Here is a 19,563-nt window from a genome sequence, read left to right as displayed (position 1 = left end):
CCCCACCTTCTTTCTCCAATTGATTAGAAATGGCATTAAAATCCCCCATTAATACAACCTTACCATCGAACTATTGGGTGACTGAAGTTAATTCAGCAAATTGAGCCATTCTATGTTGATCATTTGAATTGAGATAAACACCTAGAACACCATAGGGATCATTAGAACCAACTGTCAGAACTGATGCCGCAATGAAAAATCTACCATGCTGTAAAATCTGAACAGTACAACCATCCCTCCATGCCATTGCCAAACCCCCTGATAATCCATCCGGATCCACAATAAACCATTCCTTGAAACCACAAGATCTTAGTTTTCCTTCAACTTGTCGAGATTGATTTTTTGTTTCACAGATAAAACCAACCTCGGGGGAGTAGGATTTGCAAATCCCTTTAAGATTGTGGATTGTCAGGGGTCTCCCCAAATCCCGACAATTCCACGAGAGCAGTTTCATATTTCTCTGGGTGCCACTTGAAGGCTGGCACCCTCCACCGTCATAGCAATTATACGAGGGTTCTGAGTCTCTGATTTGTTGCCCATGGTGTAGAGAAAATCAGAATTGGTATTCAATGATTCCAAAGAGAAATAAGATATATGGAATGAGTGAATAAGAAAACGGAATGAATTAAAAGAGGAATGAATTGGGAGAGAAAACGAAAATTAGGGAGCTAAGTGGAAAAGAAATTAAGAAAAGAAAGTAGAAGAAGATGGAAAAGGGTTTGACGAAGAAAAGACAAAGAAAGGTGTAACCATGGAGGCGGCGCAGTGAAACCCTAGCAGAGCGTCGGGCGCTAGATGAGGAGTACGTACTCCCACTTAACTCCTTTCTCTTTTAAAGCCCTAACATACTATCAAAGACATTTATTTGAACATCATTATTTTAATTAAATATTAATAGTTTAATACCAACCATGCTAAGTGCATACTAAAATCAACTACCAGTAATATACATTTAAAAATGAGTTAAATTATACACAAATATATAATAACTAATTTGGTGACTATTTTTTTTGCGTGCATATAACATTTTTGTATTAACACGTATAGTTTCAATTTGACTAAGCTCAATGATAAGGCACAACCAAATCACTTAATTAGTTACCTGCAATCCATCATAAATTGGAACACGTACATCTTTAGCACCTAATAAGAAAAGTGTTGTGCTTTTACCTGCACTCACAAATTAATTTATCAAATTACAACCTAAAAAATATTATATAAGCTTGATGCTTCAACTTGCTTCAACCTAGAAAATATTTTATATATTGTGATGTTGATGGTTTGATGAACTAAAAGGGATTAAGAGAGAGAAAAATAAGTTCTTTTCATTGTTGAAGAGAATGAATAATTCCCTTAAAAAATATTTGTTGAGTTATTACACCTTATATACTATGTACTCTTTATGTACTCTCACTAAAAAATAATTACAATGATAATAAAGAAATAATCTAAGTAATAGGTTGGCATGTCGGACATGCGAACACCTTGGTGTGTCCATGCTTCCTAGGTGGTAGTGCAATAAGAAATGTGTGTCCTGTTCAATGTGTACAAACCTTAGAGAAGTGTGAAATAGGAGACTTATTATAAAAGAGAGTCTAAGTGTTGTAGAGAATGTACTTTGTGAAGCTATGTTTGGAGTTGGTTCCAAAAGCCTCTATATAGCACCGATCAGGGATGTCAATTGTGCCAACCATGAGTGCAAGGTTGCAAATAGGGTTGATAGCGGCTGCGGCCGCAAACTTGTCTGGTGCCTGCCCGATCAAGTGGGTTGTCAAGAAGCCACCATTTATTAGAATATCATAATTAGGGAACAAAATCAGTAAAATATCAAAGAGGATTAGAAAAAATCAATGTAATTTATTAGAATATTATTCCATAACGAGTGTACTCTTAGCGTACTCTTGGTTTATATATTGGTAAGAACTTTGTAATCACAAATGAAAAATATGAATAACAAAAATAATATTTTTCTAAATAATTATTCGTTTCTTTCCTAAACTCTTTATACCATGGTAACATCATTCACATCCTACACTTGCACCATTCATAGAAAGATATCAAGAAAAATATAACAAACTTGCCTTCCCCATACAAGTTTAATTTTTTAAATATATAAAGATAAATACTCACATGCAATTGTTTTCGTGTAAAGTTAATAAATGAGAATTGCAAGATGATTTAACAGGTTTGACTAAATTATCATTTAACGGTTTTTAACTATCAACTTTATACGAGGACAACTGTACGTGAGTTTCTACCGTACATAATAAATAATTGTAATGCTTCCTCGCCAAATCCTAATGAACCTCTGAAGAATGAAGCAACAACATATAAGAATCTTAAAATACACAAATTAGTATACATTTCTTTGTTCCTATTTAGTTTCGATCAAAGACCCTTTAGTTGTGTTTCAGGAAATAGAGACATATATCTTCTGTTCTTAGTTTCAGGAATTACATGAAATTTGTGTTCCTAAGACAAAAATTGTGTCTCTATCTTTGTGAATTCTGTCAAAGAGATAGTATCCAAACCAATAGAACAGAAGCTGAATTATCACCAACTTCTAAACCATATTGCTAACGCAGAATCTTTTGACAGGTTTCCACATTCTGGCAAAGAGACTTGTATGTGTGTCTCTGTTACCAATGACACAATCTGTTTATGATTCTTGATCAAACAGTTAGTTTGATTGGAATACCAAAGAACTCAATCAAACTCGGCACAAGTTTAGCAATATTGGCAACAAATAATGCTTGGAAATTCAGTACTTTGTTGCTTACCTGTAATTTACAATCAGCAAGCTGTATCCAACTGAAGATAGAAATGCCCAAGACTTTGAAAAGCATGACAAAGAGACATCATGTGGCCCTCCATGAAGGATCACAATCAGTGGATCATTTTTCTTGGATTTAGATGACACAAATATGGCTTCAAAAGGATTACTAGCACCTGAAATTGAAATACTACTACTAATAATAAATGGACAGATACAATAAGGTCAAATCCGAACCTTTATAAGAGCTTGAATTTGACAACATAAATTAAGACATTGAAGTAAAAAATGTATCTATGTAAGAACCAAAGTAACTTAAAAATACCTTTTGCTATGCCTTGGCAAGCCTCCTTGACTGGGATCTTCAGTATACTGCACTTGAGAGAAAACAACGACGACCTAACCTGCAGCGAATATCCGGCGAGTCATTTGACTCATTTCTAAACAGATGGAATTTTTATGTCTGTGATTCGACCTTGTCGGAGCATCTGAACATGGGACTGCTTATATCTGACCAACTCCATGGAATACTTTTCTTTGATTTCTCAGTGAACGTTCCGTACTTGATTTGAGGAACATCAACCGGGCTGCTGCAAACTGCAAAAAGATTGACAAAAGAAAAAAAAAGGATATATATTAATACTTGATTCTCTACTTTCAAAGGCCAAATTATTGATAACTTGAGCATTTGTTTTTACTGGCAATGATGTTGTTCCCATCCAGTGTAAGAAGGTTCCAAGAGAAACTAGGAAATGCTGGGCTGATATGTGCAACTTCCCCACTATAACATGATGAAGATTGAAAAGAATGAATATAAGAACTACAAGAACTTGGATCATTTGAACATTATTTTAGTTCTGTCATATGCTTGCCTCAACACATTCACTGAGAGTAGAACTTCACTGCTGTGCCAGATAGATGATATGATCATAGTAGAGTTGTCAGGAAGCCAAGGATTATTATGGATAGTTGTACAATAAAGCCTGGGGAAGCAACCTTCCTCGGTGCTTGTCACAACTGGAATCTTCAAAATTTAGAGGAAATAGCAGAGTTATTAACTGATGGTGACAACCATACAAGGACTTGAGTTATGAAGTAGCATTTCAGAAGGCTATTATTGCATCTTACTTATGGCAAGAAATTAAACTGCACACATAAGAAGAAGAGCTTACAATATCATAAAGTTTGGCAGATTGGTGCAGTTTTCCATGGGTTGGCCAATCAATTCTATGTAGTGAGTTTGTAGCATTGTGCAGTCCTGAATCCACAGCACTTTTCGCAGATAAAAACACAAGGAATTTTCCATTTGGGCTGGTCGAAATTCCAAATTGATCGTCATAGTTTTAGGCACCTACCTTCTCAATAATTAATATAGTTTCATAAACTAGTAAAATTTGCTCCATTCACTTTGAATGTTGAGCCTTATTAAATTATCAAAAAGAAAAAAAGAAGAAAAAACATACATCATACCTGAATCTTGGAAAGAAGGCACTGCTTATGGTTCGAGTAAGGTTCAGTATATACCATTCTTGAGTTGAGCTACATGAAAAGAAATATGCACTATGTATCTAAAAGGATTTAAAAGAGGGAGAATTTAGAAGATTATATTACTAAACTGACTTACTTGATCTCTTGTTCATTAGATTTTGAGTCATGATGGGGTGCTCTAACTGCATATAATGCACAAGGCCTGTTAGAGCAGTTCTTCATACCAAGCTTTCTTTTCTCACCTGACCACCCAACAAAAACAACATATTGTTCCGAGCCATCATGGAATGGCGCCCACACAACTTGGCCAACACTCAAAGATCTGTCAATTCCTTTAACAGCTTGTACCTCTCCACTGTCACAGTACTAATTCAACTAAGAACTACACCTTAAGCTAAAAAATCATCCGAAATCGATGAGCAAAAAAGAAAAGAACAAAACAAAACCTGCTGATGTTTATAACAAAAAGTGCAGGCCTTCTCCTTCCAGCATATGTTTCTCCCCAATCTTCCTCCAAGTTCCCTTGGCCTTTCCATGTACCACAATTCTTGTCGGCTGGCGCGCAACCACCACCTTTCTTGTAGCCTACATCCCTAAATTCTGGCTTTGAAAGAGAGGGTTCTTCTGCTACATAAGCTACAAATGTCTCATCCAAGTTCCAAGAGACTCCCTCAAACCTAAATCATAACAGAAAGGAATGATTCCTATATGAGGCTAATTGCTATCTCTAGTAAAGTGCCTCTACATTTCTATTCTACTGCTACAAAATTGCAAAAGAGGATGAAAAATCAAAGATTTACCATCTATCATTGTAGATTGAGCCATGCAGAGATTGGGGGATATGGAAATCCTTCTCCATTCGAGACTGACTCCAAATTTCAAAGCGGCAAGGTGATTCGTCATCCTTGGGATTCCAAATTACCAATAGTTTAGAGCCATAAGGTGATGGAACAATCAAGGAGACTCCAGAAATCTCTATTGGAAATGGAGCCCATAGAAAGTTAACAGAACTCTCAGATTCTTTAAAGATTTGGCATGATAGCATGAGTTTCTTGGTGTTATTTGCTACAAGATCAGGTTGATTAATAGAGAACATTCCCTGCAATGCTGTTAATATTGTTGCTAATGTTAGAAGTGGGAGAATATGATTGTGAATGTCACAAGTTACAACAGAGAATCATAAAAGAAAAGATGGTTACTGGTTGAATGAGAGTTCAAAAGCCAAGCCTTGTCAATATTGGGAATAGTTGTGAATTCTTGAAGCAAGTTAGAAAGGGAAGCGTAGTTGTCTTCCTCAGTGGCAGGGGTTGGAGTTTGATTCTGCATATCCATGGCTGAAACTAACAGCAAACAGAATCATGAAAATGCTTCCTGTATCTGTATGCATGAGACAGAAAAGGAGAAGGAAGAGAAAGACTTAAATGATTGGAGATTCAAGAAAGATTCTTAGACTAGTTAGCTCTGCTGAGTTCAGTTCAGTTAGTATTACAGTTTTGACTTTCACACTTCACTTCCATGCCTGCCTTGTTCTTTCACATGCCACCGGCTCAAGACGGGAATGGATCCTCTCCATTTTTTTTAATACTTGAGAGAATAAAGTATGATTTTTTATCTTTAATTTTATAAGTGGGATCAAAATTAAATAGAAGAGAAAGAACAATGAAATGTGAGATCTTAAACACCATCCAATTTTTTTTCCACTAGAGAGGATCTATTCCCACTGGGAACACCTTAATTAATTAAAATTTAATTAATTAATTAATTGATTAATTATTCTTTCACAAGGGTCTCCTTGCTTGGTTTAACTAGTAAGCATGTATAATCGGTGTTCTTTTTGTTTTTTTTATCTACATTACAACAATTCAATGATTTTTTTTTTGTGACTACAACAGTTCAAGGATTGATTCATCGCTGTATTTTAAAGTTTGTTGTTGACTATAGATTATTACATGCACAAAAATAGATTTAAATGTTTGATATTTAGATTAAGTACGAATGAATTAACTACTCAAATAATTAAATTGATTTTTTTTATCAATGATGTTAACCAATAACAAATGTCTTACTTACATCTATGATTAAGTTTTTATTTGTATAATAATAAAGATGATTGGAATACTTGAAGCCTTTATTGTTCTTTTTTTTTTTTTTTATCTCAATCATATTTTGGTCTCTTTCTTATATTTTAGTCTTTTACAACCACCCAATAACACTGGCATTTAGTCTCTTTTGACAACTAACACTTCCCCTTATAAATAAATAATACATTTTCAATTTTCATACTTTCACTAAAAATAAATAAATATAATTTAGCAAGCAAAGATAAGGAATAATTTACGTTGAATTCTCATGTTTTAGTTGAAAGAATTTGGGTTTGACATAGTAAATCCAAATAAGAGAAAAGGGTTGGAGGAGAAGAGAAGAGAAGAGAAGATAGAAAAGGGTTGGAGGAGAAGAGAAGAGAAGAGAAGATAAGGGATAAAAAAAGCAGCATGAATGAATGAGATAAGAAGCAAGGAAGCAACGTAACCAACGAAGCACAGTGACATGATGGCTCTTTGTTCCTCACTCTCACTTTCATCTCTTCCTCCATTCTCCAACCTCACTTCTTCTAAGTCCTCATCTCCCAACTTGCAAGCCATCTTCACAAAGAGCTCTTCAAGAAGAAGAAGAACAACATTCTTGTTGAATGCCGGTTTTGCTGAGATTGAACCTGACCTCAATGAAGACCCTATAGACCAATTCCGCACTAATGGCATCAGCTCTGAAGAGTTCCAATATGGAATCTATGATGACCACCACACTTTCTATGAGGGAGAAGCAGAACTCAAAGGTATATATTTTTCTCTTTCAACATCTCAACAATCACAAACATCATCATCCATTTGCATCCATCCCTTTTCAGGAGTATTTTGGAGTGCCATTGCTGAAGAGATTGCAGCAGCAGAACCCCCCACAGGATTCCAAGGTATATCATACACTATTCAATTCATGTTTGTGTAGGTTCTTTTTCATTGCTGAAATTTCACTTGGGGTCAATAAGGCAATGATGAAATTCTAGATCTTTTGATCGTAGAAGTTTTGATATATGTTATGAAACCAATTTTAGCTCATTAGTAAGAAGCACATAAAAAGTTGAGTTCCTAGCATTATTTATCTCTTAGAGAAAGTACAAAAAATTAACTTTTAGTTAGTCAATTTTAGCGTTTAAGTTTATAATTTAGGATTGAAAAAATATAGGTAGACAACAACATTGGGGTTAAAAAAGTAAATTAATCTCAAATTTAATTAGTGGCACGAGTAATTAAGCCCGTTGTTCGCGTTGTTTAAGAAAGTCATTGGTTAGCTAGCATAACCCGGATTGGATTTAGAGGTAAGAGTTTATGATTTAGAATCTAAAATTTGATATAAACAAAATAATGTTGGCCTAACAAATTGATTCTCTAACATTACTCTGTCTAGAATGCTGTCACCACAATCACATGAGTATCTAGACATTATTCAAACACAACCTGAATGTCAATTCTTACTTATACATTGATATTGTTTGCAGGGCTTATTTCATGGCTGTTCCCACCAGCTATTGCTGCCGGAGTCTTCTTCAATGTTCCGGTAATAACGAAGAAGACTTCAACTATGAATGCTAAGTTTCATTCATTGATGAATGTTTGTTTGTAACTGTTTGTTTCAGGGGGAGTACTTATACATAGGAGCAGGTATATTTACAATCATATTTTGCATAATCGAGATGGATAAGCCGGATAAGCCTCACCACTTTGAACCTCAGATATATAATATGGAGAGGGGAGCTAGAGATAAGTTGATCAATGACTATAACACCATGGACATTTGGGACTTCAATGAGAAATATGGAGATCTTTGGGATTTTACTATCAAACAGGATGATACAGGAAGATAGAGATAACAGATAATCATTCTATAATATTGAGGGTGAGGCTTGGCAACCCTTTTAATTTTGTTCTTCTCTCTTCACTATTTTATTTAATCAATAGGTTTGATTATGTATATATATTCCTTATTTTTATCTTATAAAAAATTTCGGAAAGATCACTTTGGGTCTTATACATTGTAATTTGTAAATAATGCTTTTAATATGGGATAAATTTTTATAGTGGCCTCTGGATTCACGACTTTTACTATTTTAGTCTTTTAAATTCAAAATTTGTTATATTGATTCCTGAAATTCAGCTCCAGGTATTATATTGGTCTTTGAACTCTTTTCAGTATTAAGTCAATGAATAGAATGTTGAGCTAATTTTGACTTGTCACACTAAACATAGGACTAAATGATGTCATTTTGGTTTTGTGCTTGAACAAGCATGCAAAAAATGAGGTCGTTTTGGAGAATGAAAAGGGATAAAACGGTTTGTACATCATGTAAACTATTCTTCCTCTATCTCTTCATTTTTGCTTTGTTTAAGCGTTAAAATGAAACGACGTCGTTTAGTCCTGTGTTAACTGTTAAGCTTGACAAGTTAGAATCAACTCAGCATTTCATTTATTGACTCAGAGCTAAAAAGGGTCTAAAGACAACTATGATTCTAGAGTTGGATCTCAACAATCAATATAATAAATTTTGGATTTAAAAAATTAGAATGGTGAACACCATAAATCAAAAGGACTACTTTAAGAATTTAGTCTTCAATATGTTCATTATTTTTTTGTAAGAGAATGGTTAGTTTGGACGTGCAAAAATAGAGTAAAACTTTACTTAAATAACTTGTTTAGGCAAAATTTATTCCTCATTTTCACTCTCCAATCAAACATACCATAACCGTAGAAGAATGGGGAGCTTAACTCAAATTTATATTGTGGGATGACTGCTAAATTTGCTCACTTTTTCACTATTTTAATTTCTAGTTCTTCCATCAAATGAATCTAAGTTTTATAAATGTGATATTTGAGAATAGGTTTCTAAAATATGATGAATTTGATAGATTTAATTAAGACATTATTTTTAAGATTTAAATGTTAATTAGTTGTTTGAGAATTTTAATCTCAAAATAATTAGTTCTTGAAGAAAAATAAAGTACTAATTAAATCCTGTATAATAACAAAAAATCTGAGATCGAAATTCTTAAGAGACCTAATGAAACACTACATAGTAAGTGTAGTATTCTTTGTAAAAAAATTTTAAGATTAGACTCTACACTTTTTTAAAAAATATAATGCGTCTTTGGACATGTTACGTTCTTATATTATTCATCTACGCACTCTCCAAACATCACATTCTTATAACCTTTTCTAAAATTGTTTATTGCAATAATTAAGTTTTTTTTTTTTTTAAATCTTTATAGATGTCAATCATCTTAGCCACTAACCTATTTTAGATCACTAATTCACAGCATCCAAATTAGTCAATACTAATAATGTTATTCTCATTATCATGATTCTCAAGTCTCCCACTTCCACTTATCATGTAGAAGCCTTCCACTTATTTTTCATGCTAAAAAATATCTAGTGCTTGGTGATGATGCCACGAATAATTAGACCTTAGAAAAAGAAAAAAATTTCAATCTTTCAAAAATTAGTAACCTTCAAATACAGGAGAAGTTATTTAACTAATAAGAATTGGCATGGAGCATTATATACAAGAATTAGGATTCTATCTATCAAATATTGTTTGTTATGTATCAAAGACTTTACACATTTGCTATGTATGCATGACTATATATTTTCGGTCAAATGAATTGTCTTAGTTCAAACTTAGAAAAAATAGTATTAGAATAACGTGTATGATCAATATAAGCCTAATCAAATAACAAAACATGAATTCTCTAGAGGCTGGAGTGCTCCTTGGGTTTTTTACTTTTCTAGATTCCTTTATTGAAGAATTTTTTAGGTTTCAACTTTGAAGTGACTGGTCTATAAGTGAGCAGTGTTAACACTGACACTATTTAGGCAATAGGCATAAATTAATAATCAACTTAAAGTGTGAATTATGGAAATTATTGCTATCCAGGACATAGAAATTTCTTGCAATCAATGTTCATAGTCCAAATTTTGCAATGACTTGTGACTTTGTTAACATAGAAATAAGTAATGACCTCTCCAATACGTTTAGTTTGCATTTAGTAGTCAACTCTCAAGTCTGTGTTGGGAACCAAATCTGTCACGACTTTCTTGTGTAGTATATGCGTTCCTCGTACTCTTATCTTTTGTGTTTCATTTTTACACCAAAGGGCAGGGCCAATAATCAATTTTATTGCTTTATCCTGAGCTAGAGCCTATAGCCAATCACCAATCGTTTTTAGTTTATTTGCCCAAACCAAACGTTACAATGACTGTTGAATAAAGTAATCAATTCATTAACCAACTTTGAGTTGGTCGAACAGCCTAATTCACTCGTTTTACTTGGGTAAATGTAAGGATTTTAATTTTGATAAGTAATAAACCATTAAATAGAACTTGAAATTTTTTTTGAATAAAAGAAACTCAACACAATAAAATAGAGCAGCAAAAAACCAAGCACAACAAAAAATAAGACATAAACATAAATAAAAAGGTATAATTCATTGTCATTTCTGACATTATCATCAACAATCAAATAGATCAAATCCACACCATTTTCTGTAAATGGATTAATTTTTAATATGTCAGATTAAAAAATATCTTAAAAACTATAAAAAAATCAATCCATTTGATATGATTAATTAGTTCATTGTCTATAAAAAATACTCAACAGTCATTTAGTTGTATATTATAATTATAGATTTGGATCCTCTAAAATTTAAATTTTACTTTAGAGAATAAAGTGTGATCTTCTACTCTTGAATAGTTTCTCTTTCATATTTATTATTGATCCCACCTATAAAATCAATAGTGAGAAATTACACTTTATTATCTAAAGTGAAATTCAAACTTTAGAGGATCCAAATCCTATAATTATTAGTGATCCAATAACCTTCAAAGTTTCTTTGTACTATTGATAATTTGATATTAAATATTAGGTAATTGTTATTGTATTTAAAAAGTAGTTTTAATTTGCTAAAAAAAATAAAAAATTAATATTTAATTTAAAAAATAAAAAAATATTTTTTTTAAATATTTAAAATTCAATAAAAAATAAATTAAAAAATTAAATACTATTTAACAAGCACCATGAAATTAGTCTAGAAGGATGCCAGTGATTGGAGTAATTGAAAATTGAAAAGGAATAGGCCCCATCTTAAGTCACTCATAGAAAATTCAATCATGTTGACTAGTATTCATATTTCATAGTTGGGGGATAAATATCAAGAACGGTGAGTGGGAAACTTAGACATAAGCAAGCAGGTTTGACTTGAATGAATGCTGTCCAGTTAGATCTGAAAGGAAACTAAGTCCATTGTTTCTTTTCTTCTTTTCCTTGCCTCTCACCGCAGCCACAGCACTTGAAATTCTACACTATATATAATAAACAAACATGTCAAAATAGAAACAAACAGAGAGAGAAGCCAAAATGAGAGTTTGGCCTGTCCTTCTCATCTTGCTGTTGCAGTTTGTTGAACCCTCACATGGCCAGACAAAGAGCCAACAGAACAACACAGGGTTCCAGTGCAGTGGAAGAAGCTATCCATGCCAGGCCTATGCTTTCTACAGAGCTCAGAGTCAGTTTCTTGACCTAGCTTCCATTGGAGACCTCTTCCAAGTCAGCCGTCTCATGATTGCAAATCCAAGCAACATATCCTCTAATTCAGTTTCCTCTCCTCTAATCCTAAACCAGCAACTCTTTATTCCCTTAACATGTTCCTGCAACTCCATCAACACCACCTTTGGCTCCATCTCTTATGCTAACATCTCCTACACCATCAAACCCAACGATACCTTCTACTTAGTCTCCACCAACAAGTTTGAGAACCTCACTACCTACCCTTCTGTTGAGGTTGTTAACCCAAACCTTGTAGCAACCAACCTCCAAATTGGGGACAATGCTATATTCCCTGTCTTCTGCAAGTGCCCCGACAAGAACACAACTGTGTCCAACACAAGAGCCAATTACATGATCTCCTATGTTGTCCAACCGTCCGACAACCTATCTTCGATTGCTTCCAGGTTTGGATCTCAGCAGAAGGCCATCACTGATGTCAACGGGAACAAATTCAACGTCTATGATACCATATTCGTCCCGGTGACGAAGCTGCCGGTTCTGTCACAGCCGAATACAAGCACTGCTGCTGCTCCTTCTCCGACTCCGGCCGGCAGCTCTGATGACAGGGCAGGTAACAACCTCGCTAAACAATTTACTAAATATTTTTTGTTTCAATATATTGAAAATAACCACTAGACATTTAAAACTCACCTAAAATCATATGAAGTTGATAGTTGAGAACTGTTTAACAATTTAGTCAATGTAATTGTTCTCGGCTATCAACTTCACGTGAAGATAACTGTACGTGAGTATTTACTAAAAACTAGAATTGCTTAGTGAATGTCATGGTTTTTGAATAATCCACTAAGCATACTCATAACAACAGGCACCGTGAGAGGGCTGGCAATTGGATTGGGGATTGCTGGTTTGCTGCTAATGGTGGTGTGTGCGGTGTGGATGTATAGGGAGAGTGTGTTGAAGGGCAGGATGTGGGCGGGCAGGGACGAGGAGGAGCAGAGGCAGAAGGAGGGCAGGGTGTTTTCGGGAGGGGGAGATGGGAAAGGGAGTAAACCGATGGATGTGAAGCTGATGGCCAATGTGTCTGACTGCTTGGACAAGTACAGAGTATTTGGAATTGAGGAACTTGTAGAAGCCACTGATGCCTTCAGTGACAGTTGCCTCATTCAAGGTTCTGTTTACAAAGGTACTATTGATGGAGAAACCTATGCAATCAAGAAGATGAAGTGGAATGCCTATGAGGAGCTCAAGATCTTACAGAAGGTAATCAATTTCACTCGTAAAATTATCTTTATTCTTTCTAACTTCCTATCATGTATGTCGTGTGTTTCGAAATACTTTATTTTATTAAGCATACTCAAGCCAAGGGAATAAACCTGGAGATGCCTAGATCTATATGCACATCATTATTTTTTTAATGTTTCCCTAAGGTATTATTAGGGGCGGAGAAAAAAACCAGTGGAATCGTTACATGTGGTCGCTTATTATTCCTTAAAATATAACATAAAAAAGTATAGGGAGCCAATGGAGATATAACCATTAGTGTTATCTTTTTCTATCAGCTGAAGTTTTTGAGATGAGTGGTATCATGATATGGTATCAGAGCTCTAGATCCGAAAAGTCAAGAGCTTGGCTCCCTAGCAGGACTCAATAAATAAACAGACATATATTTCTGATCCAAAACGTTATCAGATTGGGTTTCTTTTGGTTATTATTTTTCATTTATGCTAACTAATCTATTTTGAGGAACACTTAAATAAGAATAAAACATTATCAGTTAATGGAATAGTTCCTTTTAGTTATTTGGTGAGTGACGTTTCCATCTTTGTCTCTCATGATTGATCATTGTTATCAGCTTATTATACAGAGTTTTTTAAATTAAAGAAGCACATTATTAGGTACGCACATAAAGTCATAATAACAGACAAATCATGCTGCTGCACTCTTTTAACTTTTTAAAGAAAATATAGTAAAAGCATAAAACTCCAAAATTCACAGCAACACATAAGATAAACAAAAGGTGGCTACTTCCCCTATTACATCTCCGTACAAAGATGATATTGTAAACCGTTAAATGATTTGATATGTTTGACTGAACTATTTAATTGGTCGCAATATCATCTTTGCATATAAGATATCTTCACACACTTTCTCTAGTAAATGATGGTTTTGTGTGGATGAAGGTTAACCATGGGAATCTGGTGAAGTTAGAAGGGTTTTGCATAGATTCTGAAGAAGGGAATTGCTATCTAGTTTATGAGTACGTGGAGAATGGATCTTTGAACTGGTGGCTGCACGAAGAGGAAGGGAAGAATAAGGAGAAGCTAAACTGGAAGACAAGGGTGAGAATAGGCATAGACATAGCAAATGGTCTTCAATACATCCACGAGCACACAAGGCCAAGAGTAGTGCACAAAGACATAAAGAGCAGCAACATTCTGTTGGACTCAAACATGAGAGCCAAGATTGCCAACTTCGGGCTTGCCAAGTCAGGAATGAATGCCATTACAATGCACATTGTGGGAACTCAGGGCTACATTGCTCCCGAGTATCTGGCCGATGGCGTCGTCTCCACCAAGATGGATGTCTTCTCTTTCGGGGTGGTGCTCCTGGAGCTCATCTCTGGAAGGGAAGCCATCGACGAGGAGGGGAATCTACTGTGGATGAGTGCTATGAAGACCTTTGAAGGGGTAAGTAGTGATCAAGAGAAGGGTAGGAGGGTGAGGGAGTGGATGGACAAGGCAATCTTGAGGGACACAATATCTATGGATAGTTTGTTGGGAGTTTTGGGGATTGCTATTGCTTGTTTGCATAAGGAGCCTTCAAAGAGGCCTAGCATAGTGGATGTTGTCTATGCTCTCTGCAAGAGTGATGATGCAGGGTTTGAAACCTCTGAGGATGGGATTGGATCCCCAAAGGTCACTGCTAGGTGAATCAAATCAAATTCTCTCCTTTCAACTACAACTGTAGCTTAACTTCAGAGGGAGTTTATGTAAATTAAGTAGGGGTGCTGTTAGTTTTACAATTCTGTTATGCAATTTATGTATAAATTTCCAAGTTTTGTATCATGAAATTAGCCCCTAAAAAATATAATAGAAACCATGTGTAATCAAATCAAAATAAAATCACAAATTATTATAGTCAGTCCGACATGTTAAGGACTAATCTGCTATGAATCTAAACACTATTTAAGGATTTGTCGTTGGCCAATGAGTTGCTAGATATACAATGCATAATTCAAACAATGCATAATTCAAACTTCTAATACTTATTTAAGCGAATGATTATTGTTAATCACCACATCAACCTAAATTAATTAATTGTGTAGCTTCATTTTCATGAAGATTTATGTCAGATCAGTTGAAAACTAAAGACATTAATTTCCATCAAGCTCCCATAACAAATTGGGAATACACTTAAAAGAATTCAAATAAGCCATATGTAACAATCATCAACTAACATGCTAAAATATGACATTAATAAAACTTTAGTTCCTCCAAAAGTAGCTTCGTGTCATATAATTTTACTTCCTTATTAGCTATAAGAATTTTGCTCTGCCCTAGGAAAATACTTGGGCGTTCCCTTGTATACCAAATAAATAAAATAAATGTAGCTAAAAAATTCCACTACTTCAATGATGTAGGAAATTAAAAAAACTAAACATGTAAAATATTTACCTCACAATAAAATAATAAAAAATAGTGATTAGTGATTAGAATGAAAGAGAAACACTAATTCTCCCACTTTGACGTATATCCACAATTCTTGTATCCTATCTCAGCCTCTTTCACATTTCCTTCACGTTTGAATGTGATTTGGATGTGTATGGTTTTATGAGACAGAAACTTTAACGTTGTTGCACATGACTAGGGTTTTCCCAATACATGATCATCACATTCGTCATTCGCGAACATTGATACAAAGCTTGAAACATATCGATGATGATTCTATTGCAACTTCCTTGGCCCTTTCTTGCCAATCAATGCAAGAGTTTCGCGCTGGGGGACTCTTCAATGGCGGTGGCAACAATCATACAGCCTCTACTTTCTCACTTCTAATGTTAGATCTCATTCTTATCATCGTCGTCACTCGCATTCTTCGCATTCTTTTTAAGCCTCTCAAACAACCTGAGCTGGTTTGTCAGATGATGGTAATAAGCTTCTTAATTTTTAGTATTATTAACATTCATTTCATTGCTTAATGTTCAAGAGGAACCATACATTAATTTATTCTTTTAATGTATATTTTCCATATGTTTATATCAAATTTCTAAATGTAGCTCCAAGTCGTTGATAAAATTAAAGAACTTAGCCAAACTAATAGATAAGCACCAACATACATAGATTTTGCCTTCATAAGCATTTTAGGGACAAATTGAAGTTTTGAAAATTTTCGAAAACAAAATTAATTCATGTGAAAATGAATACTAAAATAAGGTAAGTTCTTGCTATTTTTGGTGCATTTATGTAAAAAATATTTATGTGAGTATTTTGACTACACATGAAAAAGAAATATTATTTCTAATAATAATAATAATAATAATATAATGTTTTGGTGTGGAGATAACTTTTACTAATTGGATACTGATTAAATATAAATAAATTTACATGTTATCATTTCAAGGGTGGTATTATTCTTGGACCTTCTGTTTTGGGACGCCATGGATGGTTTAAACATAATGTAATGCCTGAAGCAGCTGAATTCTTGGTGAAAAATCTTGGAATAATGGGATTCATGTTCTTTGTTTTCATCTATGGTGTGAAGTGTGACCCAACCATGTTGAAAAAATCAGGGAAAATGCATTTGTACACGGCATTAGTTGGTATAAGCATTCCCTCAATGCTAACTTTTCTTGTGTCACTATACATGAGAAAAAACATGGACAAAGAACTTTCTAGAATAGCTTCACTAGGTGTAATTTCAGCGTACTTTGGGATCACAACATTCCCTGTTGTCCATAATATTTTGAAAGAGCTTAACCTTATAAACTCACATGTTGGGAGAATGGCTTTGTCTATGGCTTTAATTGGTGATGCAATTGGTACATGTTCAATTGTAGTATTTGAGGCTGGGAAACATGGAGAAACAGGAACAAAGCATGCAATTTGGTACACAATTTCTCTTGTACTGGTGCTAATGTTCATTATGTTTTGTGTAAGGCCCACGATGATGTGGATTCATAAGAACACTCCAGAAGGGCACCCAGTGGAACAATCTTATGTTGTTGTCATTCTTTTGGGTGTTTTTGTGTTGGGCTTTGTGACAGATATGCTTGGGATGGCAATTGCTAATGGGCCTTTGTGGTTGGGCCTTGTGATCCCTGATGGGCCTCCTTTAGGAGCAACAATAGTGGAAAAGAGCAAGACTATTATGACTGATTTTCTACTACCATTCTCATTCCTTATGGTGGGAACTCATACTGATGTGTTTGCTATGAGTGAGATTGATTGGTCTCATTTAGAACCATTGTTTTTCATGGTTTTAACTGGCTACTTGACCAAATTCTTTTCCACTTGGGTTGCTACATTCTATTGGCAGTTGCCATTTAGAGATGGACTTGCACTTAGCCTTATGATGAGCTTGAGAGGACAAATGGAGCTCATAATGTTTGTCCATTTCATGGATAAGAAGGTAACTAAGCTCCATTATGTGTATCTTATACAAGTTAAATCCTAAAGTGGCCCTTTAAATTGATTGTATGTACTTAAAAAATTCAAGAGATTCCAATTATACTAATTAGGTATTTGAAATTGGTAAAAGTGCATCGTAATAATCCCTCACTGATTTTTTATCAAGTAACTCATCATGTCATTAAGAACGATTGTGGTACAATTAGAATTTCAAAACATAATTGGTACAATTGAAATCTTGATGAGTATGTTAGTATATGCGACCAATCTCAAGTGTCATTTTAAAGTTTAACTCATCTTATACTCTTTTAATATGAATAGATGTATTTAATTGTAAATACTCACATAAATTGAGAAAATAATTTAAAAAAATACTAAAATTATATAAAGAAAAGGAAATTTACAAAATTGTCCTAGCTAGTGATTAGATGTGTATTTTTTTAATTTGTTAACTCTATTAAATGGTTTAAAAAAAAAAAACCTCCGGCCAACTTTTCATACAAAATTATCATCACATTATGTGTTTCATCACAATTTTTGCACTATTTAATAACTTTGAATAATTTAATTTCACGTTGTAAAGGATTTGAAGTTTAGGAAAATAAATTGTAGATTTATTTTTTAATGAATACTCTTATAATGACATCTTTATACGGAGATGACATTGTAAATTGTTAGATGGTTACTAAATATGTTTGACTGAACCATCTAACAGTTTACAATATCATCTTCGGGTGAAGAAAATATGATCACGTGAGTATTTTCTCAATTTTTTTTCCTTGTTTCAAATTATATATGGAGATAGCTGTTTGCATTTCAACTAAATAGCTCCTTGTATCTATCTTTGTTCTTTGTGTGCATGCAAACACAGATCATAAAGATACCAGGTTTCACATTATTAGTGCTTATGACAGCAGTTCTAACTGCAACATTCACTCCATTGATCTCCATAGTGTATGATCCAACAAGGCCATATATTGTGAACCAAAGAAGGAACATTCAGCATCACCTTCCAAACACTAAGCTTTCAATGGTTCTATGCATTCAAGATGATGAAAGCATAAATGGTCTCATCAATGTTCTTGACATATCAAATCCAAATCCAAATCGTCCCTTCATAGTTCACACTGTTCGATTATTCGAGCTTGTTGGCCGTGCTAGCCCTCTATTTATAGACCATGACAACCAAGAAATGCCTTCCAATTATCAATGGATGCACATTGTAAATGTTCTAAGGCGCTATCAAGAACTTAAAGGGAAATTTGTGGAGCTAAAGTTTTTCACAGTTGTTTCGCTGAAGCAAATGATGTTCCAAGACATTTGCTTGATTGCTTTAGAAAATGAAGCTTCTCTGATCATCTTACCTTTCAAGAAAAAACATGTTTATAACAAGGGCATGATCCATACTATAAACTCTCAAGTGTTGAATCATGCACCTTGCTCTGTTGGTATTCTTGTTGATAAAGGAAGTAATAATCTTATTGAAATGATGACTGCAGCAAGAAATATTGCTGCTGCTCCTTCTTCCCTTCGTAGATTCGGACGGCGATATGCGATGCTATTTCTCGGAGGAGCAGATGCAAGAGAGGCTCTTGTTTATGCAGATATGATAGCTGCAAACCAAGATGCTTCTCTTACTGTGATTCGATTCTTGTCCGCAAACTATGTAGGGGACAAAGAAAGGGAGAAGAAGCTAGATGATGGAATTGTGACATGGTTTTGGGTTAAGAATGAGACAAACAACAGAGTGAAGTACAGAGAAGTGGTGGTTAAGAATGGAGAAGAAACAATTGCAAGTATTCTAGCTATGAATAATAATGATAATGATGGTGATGAAGATTATGATCTTTGGATAGTTGGAAGAAAACAAGGGATAAACCCTGTTCTTCTTACAGGGTTATCAGAATGGAGTGAGAGTGAAGAATTAGGACTCATAGGAGATTATATTGCTTCTGAAGATTTTCCAAGTTCTGGTTCTGTTTTAGTTATACATCAACAAATTGTAAGAGGATAAACAAGTTGAGGTCAAATGGTTATGAATGCAGCACTTTGTTAACTTAACA

General features: G+C 34.3%; 4 protein-coding genes across 8 annotated transcripts; 3 read left to right on the top strand and 1 right to left on the bottom strand.

Annotated features, from left to right (window-relative positions):
• Positions 1-923: 923 nt before the first annotated feature.
• On the bottom strand, positions 924-6,035 carry LOC112719931 (acylamino-acid-releasing enzyme-like). 5 transcript variants are annotated; one of them, XM_072206319.1, is made up of 14 exons: positions 5,751-5,856; positions 5,461-5,638; positions 5,062-5,368; positions 4,708-4,938; positions 4,398-4,616; positions 4,244-4,312; positions 3,946-4,084; positions 3,646-3,797; positions 3,472-3,554; positions 3,249-3,370; positions 3,099-3,177; positions 2,781-2,949; positions 1,618-1,751; positions 1,308-1,534 (listed from the first exon to the last, which is right to left on the bottom strand). In XM_072206319.1, exons 2-13 carry the CDS (start codon positions 5,591-5,593, stop codon positions 1,655-1,657), a joined length of 1,800 nt encoding a protein of 599 aa, XP_072062420.1. In that variant the 5' UTR covers positions 5,594-5,638; positions 5,751-5,856; the 3' UTR covers positions 1,308-1,534; positions 1,618-1,654. The 5 variants fall into 5 exon arrangements, 4 of the variants coding, with proteins under 4 accessions (XP_025626461.1, XP_072062420.1, XP_025626459.1 ...); XM_025770676.3 differs by lacking the exon at positions 1,308-1,534 and adding an exon at positions 924-1,170 and having other exon boundaries at positions 5,461-6,035; XR_003161951.3 differs by having other exon boundaries at positions 2,781-2,963; positions 5,461-6,035.
• Positions 6,036-6,373: 338 nt separating this feature from the next.
• LOC112719930 (photosynthetic NDH subunit of subcomplex B 5, chloroplastic) lies at positions 6,374-8,393 on the top strand. Its single transcript, XM_025770673.3, has 4 exons — positions 6,374-7,094; positions 7,167-7,229; positions 7,815-7,873; positions 7,953-8,393. Exons 1-4 carry the CDS (start codon positions 6,809-6,811, stop codon positions 8,178-8,180), a joined length of 636 nt encoding a protein of 211 aa, XP_025626458.1. The 5' UTR covers positions 6,374-6,808; the 3' UTR covers positions 8,181-8,393.
• Positions 8,394-9,553: 1,160 nt separating this feature from the next.
• LOC112719929 (serine/threonine receptor-like kinase NFP) lies at positions 9,554-15,065 on the top strand. Its single transcript, XM_025770672.3, has 3 exons — positions 9,554-12,483; positions 12,739-13,133; positions 14,054-15,065. Exons 1-3 carry the CDS (start codon positions 11,724-11,726, stop codon positions 14,801-14,803), a joined length of 1,905 nt encoding a protein of 634 aa, XP_025626457.1. The 5' UTR covers positions 9,554-11,723; the 3' UTR covers positions 14,804-15,065.
• A 1,438-nt stretch (positions 15,066-16,503) lies between these two features.
• LOC112723745 (cation/H(+) antiporter 24-like) lies at positions 16,504-19,563 on the top strand. Its single transcript, XM_025775186.2, has 2 exons — positions 16,504-17,501; positions 18,372-19,563. The coding sequence occupies exons 1-2, from the start codon at positions 16,554-16,556 to the stop codon at positions 19,512-19,514; spliced, it is 2,091 nt and encodes a 696-aa protein (XP_025630971.1). The 5' UTR covers positions 16,504-16,553; the 3' UTR covers positions 19,515-19,563.

Source organism: Arachis hypogaea, chromosome 11, assembly GCF_003086295.3.
Source record: "Arachis hypogaea cultivar Tifrunner chromosome 11, arahy.Tifrunner.gnm2.J5K5, whole genome shotgun sequence".
Lineage (NCBI taxonomy): Eukaryota > Viridiplantae > Streptophyta > Magnoliopsida > Fabales > Fabaceae > Arachis > Arachis hypogaea.
Note: the sequence above shows the minus strand (reverse complement) of the source record. Positions and strands in the feature narration are given on the sequence as shown.